Source organism: Xiphophorus couchianus, chromosome 6, assembly GCF_001444195.1.
Source record: "Xiphophorus couchianus chromosome 6, X_couchianus-1.0, whole genome shotgun sequence".
In the NCBI taxonomy this organism is placed as follows: domain Eukaryota; kingdom Metazoa; phylum Chordata; class Actinopteri; order Cyprinodontiformes; family Poeciliidae; genus Xiphophorus; species Xiphophorus couchianus.
The window spans coordinates 4,893,857-4,905,448 of NC_040233.1; the positions used below are offsets into that span (position 1 = coordinate 4,893,857).

At 39.4% G+C, this 11,592-nt stretch overlaps 1 protein-coding gene and 1 long non-coding RNA gene across 2 annotated transcripts in view; one reads left to right on the forward strand and one right to left on the reverse strand.

The window, feature by feature from the left end:
• slc1a7a (solute carrier family 1 member 7a) overlaps positions 1 to 5,040 on the forward strand; it is a 38,799-nt gene extending 33,759 nt beyond the window's left edge. The window contains exons 9-11 of the mRNA XM_028019730.1: positions 2,933 to 3,067; positions 3,158 to 3,257; positions 4,740 to 5,040. Of these exons, the coding sequence (XP_027875531.1) occupies positions 2,933 to 3,067; positions 3,158 to 3,257; positions 4,740 to 5,003 (499 nt within the window). The 3' untranslated portion in view covers positions 5,004 to 5,040. The remainder of the gene's footprint in view (positions 1 to 2,932; positions 3,068 to 3,157; positions 3,258 to 4,739) is intronic.
• Positions 4,939 to 10,327, reverse strand: LOC114146006 (uncharacterized). The gene is made up of 3 exons (XR_003595820.1): positions 10,173 to 10,327; positions 9,860 to 10,069; positions 4,939 to 5,077 (listed from the first exon to the last, which is right to left on the reverse strand). It is a non-coding gene; the product is annotated as an uncharacterized LOC114146006 (long non-coding RNA).
• Positions 10,328 to 11,592: the final 1,265 nt, after the last annotated feature.

An 11,592-nucleotide genomic window follows, 5' to 3' on the forward strand; every position in this document is an offset into this window, starting at 1 on the left:
AAAAGTGCTTGATATTTACCTTCAGGCAGACTCCTGTGTTGAATTTTGTATTTTTTTCCCCCCCTTTCAGCAAAGACTAAAGGGTAAGATGTTTCCGCTGTTGCGTTACTTCGTTAAACTACAACTGCAGGGCTTCATGTTCAGGCTACTAAATCCCTGAACAGAAAGGCCCGGGGAGACTTTTCACTTGTCACTCTCGTTTGTGGTGAAAGACGACTTGTGGAAAGTTTATCAAGTCAAATTGTCGAGAAAAAAACAAAAAATAACTGTTGAATGTTTTACAGCAAACAATGCATGCTCAGATATTTCATAACTAAAGCAATAATTCAGCTTAAAAAATAAACCACAGGGGGAAAAAAGAAAGGAGCTGCAACTTCAAAAGCATGAGTTAATTTGCTACATGTAACCAAATTTAGTATGTCCAACTTACTTTTTTTATGTTTAACACGACAACTGAATAAACTTAAAATGGCAGTATTATGCAAAATTGACTTTTTTAGCTTAACATCATCTTATAATGTTATTCCCTCATCAAAAACAGAGCTGGAGTGTTGCCTTGATTCTGTCATGCATGTTTTTAGGAAAATCCTTGAGTCTCCATGGCAACCATTCAGCAGTTCAAAACATCTGGGTGGACCTAGCCCCGCCCTCTAGGACAAAGCTCCTCCTTGGAGCTGCAGTCTCCAAGCTTTCGAGCTTCCCCACTCCTTCAGACTAGCTAGCAGCAATTAGCAAACACCTGGTGGAACTGAGCTCATTAGAGGAGCTACTGCTTAGAGCAACGCTGGTAAAAACGTTAAAGACGTTATATAGAGGGGCAAAGTAGGGTGAGCTTCTGAAAAAACAGGAGTTTTTAAAGACACAGTGGCCCAATTAATTATCATTAGGGAGTAAAAAAAACCATTTTTTTGGGAGCTTGGCTCACCTGTTGTTTTTTTTTGTTGTTTTTTTCCTCTCAGAGCAAATCTGAATTTTCTTCGAACAAAATCAGAATCCCAGGAAGTCTGACCGGGTTGCTTCGAGTTCAGCATGTGAAGAAATTTAGCATCACACGTTAAAATCGGAATTATTAATACTATTATGGGATTGAGTATATTCTCGTATATGTAAATGTCACACAGATTACAGCTGGTGTGAGCCTCTTAATCTGATCTGATTTCAGATGAATTGGAACTCGTTGATTATGCAAAATAAATAAATAAATAAAAATTCAGAAATCAAGTGCTCAGGCTCCGCTAGCGATGAGGAGAAGAGGCGCGAACAAATGTCCTGCTCCTCACCTGACCGGAGGACATGTTTGACCGTGATGTCGTTAGGAGCAGACCTGTCCTCGCGGCCGCTCTCTCGACGCACGGTCGCTCCTTCTAATCCCTCGGCTGTAAAACCCACATGACCTGTATTACTCATCTCACATGTCACGACAGAATTATAATCGTTTTCCTCTCTGTCCCTGCGCCGCTTGGCTCCGGACCACGGAGCTCCTCCATCTGTACGCCAACCCGACCCCAAAGCGCCGCTTTCAGATAACGAGTCCAAACCGACCCGCTGTGCAGCGACCGCGGTTCAAACCAGATGTTTACACAAACTGTAAAAAAAAAAAAAAAAAGGGGGAAAAACAAAAATAAGGCCTTTTTTTTTTCTTCCTTCACTGTCTGAGATGAAATCAGGCTAAACGTTTTCTGGTTTTGCTAATCCTGTTTTTATCATTGCCAAAAATATTCAGTTTGTTAAAATGCCACATTAGCAAGACTTGCACTATGTTATGATTGCTCTTGTTTTTGGGAAAAGTCAGGGGTCTGAGACTGAGAGGTTCTTTGGATCTTCCACAATGGCTCTTAAATAATAATAAAAAAATGGACATAATAAAAATACATTGTATTTAAAGGACACTGTACAATAAAAAAGCAACAATTCTAATAGACGTTCAATTTTTGCAAAAAAGCTACGAAAAATTGGTTAATCTAAAAAGATGTTTTTTAATACAATATCTAATAATAAATGCAAGTTTTTACCCGTTTTTCAGTTTATTGTTTCGATATCTGCATTTCATTTCCGCAAAGATCCTAAATGAATCCAAGACAGGAGAGGTTTGTTCTGATTTGATGTCAGGTTGTGAGGAAGGAAGGCCGCGTCTGTTTTTAAACGGTGGACGTAAACGTGAAGTTTCAACTTTATGAAAAAGTGGAGGAAAAAAACAAAATCAACTTATGAATTCAGAATAGTAATTAATTTTACGAGATACAGCTTTAACGTTCTGATTCACGAATGATGGAAACTGCATGTCGCCTCTTTGTAGCTAAACTTGTAAAATTTAGACAGATTATATCTAAAAATGACTTCTTGTATCTAAAATCTTCTTTAAGGGTCTAGTCAAAGCCCAGATTTTATTCTTCAAATCTTAAATTCTTTGTATGACCTAAAGATCACCGAACAGCTTTTTGAACTACCTTAAGAAAGCTTCAGCGCTTCTTTCTTCTCACTGAAAGATTAACCTTCTGATAACTAGATTATTAAAAAAATAGATGCACTGCTTGTAATTTCTGCAAATCGGCTCCAGACGTTGTTTGAGGTTGTTTTCCCACCCCCAAAATTTCAAATACTCCTCTAATATAAGGCATTTTGTGTCAATCAAATAAAATAAAATAAAATAAAAAAAATACTCAAAAGTGGTAACCTTCAGTTGGAAGGGAAGAAAATAAAAATCCAGCTGGAAAATAAATGAAGGAAGTACAGAGAACACTTCAGGTGTTTGAAAGCCCTTCCCCCTCTGTTCCAATTTGTTGTTTTTTTAAATTTTTTATTCCAGCAGTCTCTCACTAAGAAATGTGCACCGGTCAACTCAGAAAGCTTTCACACACCTTCGGTTCTGATTGTGAGTGTGAGGTTTTTTCTTTTCTTTTCTAATGACCCGGTGATCCGCTCGCTTTTCCAGTATCACCGCCACGGCTGCCAGCATCGGCGCAGCCGGAATCCCGCAGGCCGGACTCGTCACCATGGTGATCGTGTTGACCTCCGTGGGTCTACCCACCGACGACATCACTCTCATCATTGCTGTTGATTGGGCCTTGTAAGTAAAATCTCTTCTCTTTTTTCTTTTCTTTCATACATATATGTTTAGTAGCTGTAACAACAAACGGCCTCTAACTGTGTTGTCCAGGGATCGATTCAGGACCATGGTCAACGTCATGGGCGACGCTCTGGCTACCGGCATCATGGCTCACATCTGCAGAAAGGATTTCGTCAAGGAGGGGGAGCAGGTGAGCGCAAAGAAAAAGATGGATCAATACGACTCGGACGGCACAAACCTTGAACATTGGTCTTGTTTTTATTTTAAAGAAAGAGTAATATGATATACGGATGTGGAACAAGAAAAACAACTGTAAAGTTTCATCTGATGGGAGGTGGGATGCAGGGTATATGTAAACACACAGATCATTTAGAGAAAGAGCAGCAGCAGTGGACCAAGAAATATCACTTTCATCACTCGCGGTCCTGCTGGTAGCTCCTCCATATCGGTCTCCAGAAAAGGCCAAATGAATTTGTGTTCTGCGGGAAGAAACGCTGCAGAAGGTTTCACAGCTGTTAGCCGCAAAGGAAAGTATATAGAAAATGCCTGTTTTGTTTTTTTTTCTTTGACGAATCAGTTCAGTGTAGAAATTAGAAAACAAAAATTGAGTTTTTCCTATCATTTGCTTACAGTCGCTGGAAGGCAACGTGATTATGTTACTCCAATAACTGAAATCTGCAGCAAGAGGTTGTTCAAAGTGACTCCGGTTCTGATCTGCTACGTTTCAGCAGCGTGGACCGGCTGGGACGAGAGCCAAAATAAAACTGAATTGGTAGTGGTACAAAGTTTTCAGAAAGTTTGAGGTTTTTAGGACGAGTTAAAATATTCATGGCGGTACTAGACTACAAGGGAAGAAAATGCAATTATATCCAATGGTTTAGGTGGGAAAAAATGGTTTGTTTACATGTACAGAGCGACCGCTCATAACTACAAAGTGATGTGTGAGTGAATGAATTTATGGAACTAGAAGCCAAGCTAAGGTCAAGGCTTTGCAAATGAGCTCTGGCTATATAGTAACAAATATGCAACTTTTGTCCATATGCAAATTAATTCAATTGAATTCAAGGCACAAACTGAACCAGAGCTTTACTGAGTGAAGAAGTGTAAAAGTTATCTGTTTTTAATATCACAGGTGCATAAAAAGGAAGTTGGAAAAGTTTTTCCAAAAATAAATCTGCATTTTCTCAAGACAAACGTGCTACAATGAGGTGGCAACATCCCCTTGGACTGTCACACAGACTCTTCCACTGAGCTCCTTCAGACTAGCCAGCGGCAACTGGCAAACTCCTGGTGGATCTACACATTTATTGAGCTTCTGCTCAGTTAAACGCTGGTAAAAACGCTGTGAAAGGGTTAATAGAGGAGCCATGTTGTGATGACTTCCTGGAGGCGGAGTTTCAGAAAGAGCAGGAGTTTTTAAAGAGACAGAGGCCCAATTTCAAGACATAGATTGCAACGTCAAATTTCTTGGAAGTTATATTCAATATATAGCACTTTTATAACAACTGAAGGAGAAAACAACTACCTTATTGTGCTACAAAATTACACTATGTGCCTGGAAAATACATAATACCAGCCCTTTAAATCTTAAGAAACATTTACAACGTTGTTGTAGACCATTTAAAGAGACGATTCAGTCGCTTTTTGTTTTCTTTCTTTATTTCTCCTTCAGGTACCCCTGATCTGTGAAACCAAACCCATGATAAGTATCCAGCAGATGATGAGGTACCAGAACCAAAAGAACGGCTGCTACCAGCCGCCGCCGGGCAGCCGGCAGGACCACGTGTCCCCGGACGTGGCCCGCCTCATCCAGCTGGAGGAGGGCATCCGGCCGGTGGAGAAGAAGAAGCATGGCCACGGCCCGCACCACAAGCGAGAGCACAGAGACAAGGACCACTGTTCTGTGGACATGAACGGCCTGGAGACCAACGTCTGAGAGGACCGGGCCGCTTTGGAGCTCCGGTTCCGACAGACGGAAGCAGAGGGGACGGCGTCGCGTTCACACTGAGACTGGAACCAGAGGGAAAATATTTTAAAAATAAAATAAAACAGACTTCTTTTTTTTTTTTTACATAACCTGTATAATGACCCACATTATATTCTTGATGTTTATGTGTAAATATTTATCAAAGATGTCATATTCAGCTGCAGCAGCAGCGAGACTCGCAAACCGCAGATGAATAATGCAACAACAACAAGAACAACAAACAAAAAGAAATAAGCGAAGCAGAAGAAAGTTGTCGGATAGTAATGCAAGGCCTCTGGATTCTTCTGTGGACTTCGACACAAAAAAAAACAAAACATCATTTCATAGATATTTTTATTTATTATGTATTTGGAATGTTTTAGCATAATAATAACAACCGGATTTTATATATTTCTTTTATTCTTATTCCGACTGTTCACAGCCGCAATGGAAAATGTTTCCTCGTTAAAGAAGATGTGATTAAACATGCAAGCAAAGAAAAAAGAAACGAAAGAAAGAACGGTGTGGTGCAAAAACAGGATGTTCTGGCTGTGAGGCTTGTCTGACGGTTAAAACAAGACGTTTCCTTCTGCTTCTCTGCCTTGTGAGCCTCCAGGATCCTCCAAATCCTTCCATTATTAATGCAAAACAAGAACTTGAACGCCACGCTTCCTTATCCATCTCTTCGACATTCCTACACCAACTTTTTCTTTTTCTTTTTTTGCCTTAAACGACCGACAGGAGAAGCATGTTAGCCCTAGCGTAGCCACCATCAAGCCAGCCGACAATCACAACCCAGGCTCTGTTTTTCTTTTACTGTTCAGCCTCCACTCACGTCCAATTCTGTAAAAAATTCACAGCTTCGATTAAAGTAAAAGTCCAACTCAACTATGACAAGATTTATTTCCTAATAATTTACAAGCATGTGTGGTAGAGTAACATATCTAACCGTCATGGTATACAAGGTACTGGATGTGTAATCAAATCACTCTAAACTGCGATAGCAGCATGGAGGTCAGTCATAGCGTGACCATGGTGGCCATGATTTAACTCATTCCTCTCAGAGTTAAATGTTAAGCAGCGTACTTTGATTTAAAATGTTAAAGAGAATATGATAACAAAAGACTTCTTTAAAAAACTTTTTAAGTCGGAGCGAGGTGGAAGAAAACCGACGAAAATCCATTCCTTGATCCATTCCTTCAAATGGATCAAGGAATGTCAAAAAGAGGATACAATAAAATTAAGAAAGAAGCCACGCCCCTTTTGTGGAAAAAATGGGATGGGCTGAAAAACTGAAAGAGTTAAAGAAAATGGTGCAGAATGAATATTATTGAAAAGTAAGTTCATTTCAGGAATTTTATCACTAAGTGAAACACATTATAGAGCTTCATGGATGTTTGAAAGCCTTTATTTCTGGTAATTATGATGATTTCCTGCTTGTAGCTAATGAAAAACATGTTTTCATTAGCATGTTTGAAATGAAAACGTTTGAAATGTTTGAAATTAGAATATTACAGACTACTGAAAAAAAAAAGTATAAACAGAAACATTGGCTCAATGAAACATGTCCAACACCTGCGTAAAGGTTGTTATTTTCAAAATACGCTTTTAATCTGAAAAACAAACCTCAACGGGGACATTGTTTTTGTTTGGGGTGGGGGGGAGGGGGGGTTTCTCATTTTTTAAATATGAGAGGTGATGAAAATGAAACTGTTAAGAGTTTGTCAGACAAACCTTAAAACACGGAATTCAAGCCTCACTGTGAATCAGGCCAAGCAGCAACAACACTTGGACTGGTCGGGTTCGCCAACGGTGGAAAAACAAAATCTTTAGAAAAAAATCTTTCTATTTAATAAGACAAGTCCCTTGGTTCCAGACCAACCAGACCTAGTTCCCTGACTGTAGTCAAATAGAAAACGTTTTTTAAAAAAAGATGCAATGTTTATGAAGCAAAACCAAGAAACACAGATGAACTGTAGAACGCCGACCAATCACGCTGGGCTAGGACGTCTGTTTACTGGACTCCATACGACACAGAATGAAGCTTTTTATCAGAAACAGTGGCTCTAAACTAAGCTGAACAATCCAGAATTGTTCAGTTTGCTAAGAAAAACACTGATGCTACTTTTTATTAATTAATTCACTTATTTAGTAAGCAGATCTTTCGTTTTCCTTTGTTTTGATTTGAAATAACATGCCTGTATGGGAATAAAAGCTGTTACAAGGATTTTGTTTTAGCATCACTCACTTGTTTAAACACAATGCTTTTACTTTGAATCAAGTGTTGTTGGCGCCGTAATGTCAAAGAGAAAAATATGAATGCAGAAAATCTTGTTTGAAGGCAGAGAAATGCGACATGAGCCACCGGTGCAGGTTATGTGTCGCAAATGAAACCAGTTGAACACGGTTTGGACTTCTGTGTCATTAAAAGCGGTAAAATATTTTACTTCATCTTTCAAACTGACCATTTTGTTTGTTTTTTTTCCTTTGGCTGTTTTTTGGAAGAGGAATTTAATTTGCCACATTTGTTGATCTGGTGTTAACCTCTTAAAGCCACAGCGTCTCATATTCTGTGAATTTTGTCACATTTTGTCCCTTGACAACCACAAACTCCAGTGAGTTTCATTGTGCAGGATAAAAACGCATCGTTTCCATTTTTGCTTTTTTCATAAAAAAACAACTAGAATGAAACTTTTTGCCTTTCATTTTGTAAAAACAGCTCACGCTCCCTCAGACTGGGTTGATGGCATCTGTGAGCAACAACTGTTTGAATCTTGCCCAAGGGTGTCAGCTAGATTTTTATTTGGTCTTCGACTAGGACATCCTGCAACATAAAAGTCCTTTTCAGCAGCACCATTAAGTCTACGGCTGTCAGTGTTGGCAGAGGTTAAACGACAACCAGGTGGATTTTATTTGGGGGTATCAGAGAGCGAAGGTACTGAGTGTCATGGCGCTGAGCGTCATGGCTCTGAGCGTCATGGCTCCGAGTGTCATGGCAGTGAGCGTCATGGCGCTGAGCGTCATGGCGCTGAGCGTCATGGCAGTGTGCGTCATGGCGCTGAGCGTCATGGCAGTGTGCGTCATGGCGCTGAACGTCATGGCGCTGAACATCATGGCAGTGAGCGTCATGGCGCTGAGCGTCATGGCAGTGTGCGTCATGGCTCTGAGCGTCATGGCAGTGAGCGTCATGGCAGTGAGCGTCATGGCAGTGAGCGTCATGGCAGTGAGCGTCATGGCGCTGAGTGTCATGGCAGTGAGCGTCATGGCGCTGAGTGTCATGGCAGTGAGCGTCATGGCGCTGAGTGTCATGGCAGTGAGCGTCATGGCGCTGAGTGTCATGGCATTGAGCGTCAGAGGGTTTTAAGAATCTGCTGCTCTGCTGGGATTTTCACACACAACCATCTCTCTGGTTTGCAGAAAATGGGCTGAAAATGGATAAATATGCAGTGAACAGCAGCTGTCTGGACAAAACCACCTCGATGTCAAAGGTCGATATGTAGACTGGTCTGAAAGGTAACAGCAGGTCAAAACCAGGTGAGCAGAAAACCATCTTTGACACAGCGTCACTATTTATTTAAGCCAGCTTCTTGAGCACAATGACATCAGTCATTGTGTAGAAACAGCATATCTGCATTTCCATACAAGTTGATATTTTGAAAATAAATTCGCTTAATGGAAATACGCCAATTTTGAAAGAAAGACTTGTTTTCCTTTCAAGTTTTAGCGGTACGATGCGATGGTTTAGTTCGCAAATCCTCAATGGAAACACTTTTTTTCGCGTCACACGAGTCACATGACTCAGCGACCGGATGTTGTCACAAAGTGGACGGGAAAGTGGCTGGAGGACGGTTATTTGTTCACGTCATAAAAACACAGAAACATAAAGTCATAAAAAAAACACCACGGTCAGCGACGGAGGAAACCTGCCCTGAGTGCCATCACCAAAATCATTAGTACATATCAAATATTTGTTCAATGTTTCATTAATTAAGGTTTTAAAGCAACTCTAAGCAGGTGGATGTTGGTAAGTTAAAAAAAAAAAAAGCGTTATCTTTGGACGTATTTTCATTAAAACTCTCCTAAAGTCTGTACTGTAGTCTTTATAATGTCCTTCTCATTGATCAGAACCAAAAATTTTCAAATTTTGGTCAAGAGGAACGGATGTTTCATATGAGCTTTGATCGTGACGCTGTCCAGAAGAGGGCGCCAAACAATTACCTCAGTAATAGAGAGTAACCTATCCTATCGATTATCAGAACAATCGAGTAATGAACGACAATTTGATCAAGTAAAATATAGGCGAATACTGTCATAATATCAGATATTAATATGATTTAAAACATTACCTTTTTCATTTTTTTGTAAGTACTCAAGTTTTTCTTTGAAATGTAAATGAAAGACCTTAAATCAACACAAAAATATATTTCCAATAGTATTTGTCATAGCCACAATAAATTATCACTTTTAACATTAGGTATGTTATCAAGGTTTATTATAGTGATATTTATTAAGCTGAATCACTTCCTGGAGCCTTTTAACTGTATTCGCCAAAGCCGTGGCAGCCATCTTTCTTTCTTTCGCATTACAACTGATTTGTCAACCATTAACTTCAGACTCCAACATGCTAGTTGCAGCAAAACCGTCGCAGGTCACATGACAGCGCAAAAAACACAAAACAAAAAAACCCCCATCAAGACAGAAAGATTTAGCACAGCAGAATGCTTCTCAGCTGACAGACTCTCAGCAGAGAATAAAAACAAACCAACACAGCAAAAAGTCAAGCGCTTTGGGTTTCATTAACAACCAAAACCGGCATCAGCTCTTACTTTGAGACATCTTTGGCCAGTTGTTTGAATTATCCTACCCTTCCTCTGACAGTCGGGCGGATCCTCAGCCTGCCTGTAAGGATCGCCTCAGTGTCCATCTTTGACCTGCTGCTGGTTCCAGACGCCATTTTTCTTTCTCCTCACATGTTTCAGGAATCCCCGCTGCCAAACAAACCGCCTTAGAGACGCCGTGGTCGGGCCGTTCCTTGTCTGTTTCACAGTTTAGACACACAAAAAATTCCTCCCATAACTTAACCAGAAAAAAAAAAAAACACACACAACTTAGAAATGAGGTTTCCGAAAAATAACTTACCATAACACAAGCGCAGCGATTTCCAAACTTGGCGCTCCCGCGGCGTCCTGGCCTATTCTAGAACCTTCTGTTTCATCTTCATGAATTTGATTTGGTGAATGCAGTTAAAAGGCCACAGGAAGTGATTCAGCTCGCCAAGGAACGTTAAGGTTATATTACCGCCACCTGCTGATATGAAGTGTGGCTCAAAAGGTCTTAATTTATTCCAATATGTTTTTAAAAAATAAATAAATAAATAATAAACAATTAAAATGTGAATGTAAAGGTGTAGTGTACTAAATTAAATTAAACGTTTCCTTTTTCAGAATCCCTCCATTAGTCTCCTTTCTATCTCATATCTTCTACAAACGACAATAATGCCGTGTTTTCTCATTTCCTCCATAATATTAGCATTTCCTGTATTATGCTGCTGTATTCTGAAACATGAGCTGTTACTAGTTTCTCCTCCCTTCTCTCATTCCTCATACTCTTTTTGGAATCCTAAGACACCACCTTCCTTTCTTATTTCCATCCCATTCTTTCTGTCATCTTTCCCTCAAGTTTTGTACTTTTTTTATTTGATTGTATTTACTGTAAAGTTGACTTGTCCTTTTTTCCCTTCCCTATCTACTGTTTTTTTCCCTTAATTCCAATATGTGCTGGAACACAAATAAATGTAACTGTTAATCCCATCATCTGTATCCTAGGTAATGATTGTTGCATTTCTAATAAAATGTCTGGACTAAATGACTATATTTTAAACTGGTTAGTGCTGAACTGGAATTTGAACAAATTAGTTCTTACAAAATTGCTGCTATTTCCCCAGCGTATATTGACATTCATCTGTAATTCGTTTCACCAGACATTTTTGTACAATAAAGGCTAAGCATCTCAAAATGTTCATCCTGTGTAAACATCATAATCTTTTTTTGTTGTTTCTACGAAAAATCTAAAACTGTCATCACCAACAAAGGCTTTCACATGAGGAACACACTGTGGACAGTCATTTTTCTCTGTATCATTACAAACCAATTTCCTTCCATCTGAAGGTGAAAGTTGGGGTCAGGCGTTTTTGAAAATTGGACTCAACCGGGAGCTTCAACCAGAAAATGATTCCAAACACATAAAAAAAAAAGAAAGAAACAAAAAACTGGTTTTGGAAATGATAAAAGCGGGCAAACGTTGAGCTGCAACCCCAAACTAAACATGACTGAAAATGCATGGCCGTGTTCTGCTCCTTAAATCAGCTTTGTTGTTTTGAAAAATAACCAAAATTGCACTTTGTAACAAAGTCTCATAAGAAAAGTTCAATTCAAATCATTAAAACCTCTTAAAATTATTACATGATTAATGTCTGAAAGGAATATATGCAAGCCTCAATCTGAGGCTTTCTGGATGAATTCATCTTTTATTATAACAAAGTTTCACTTATCTCCTACTT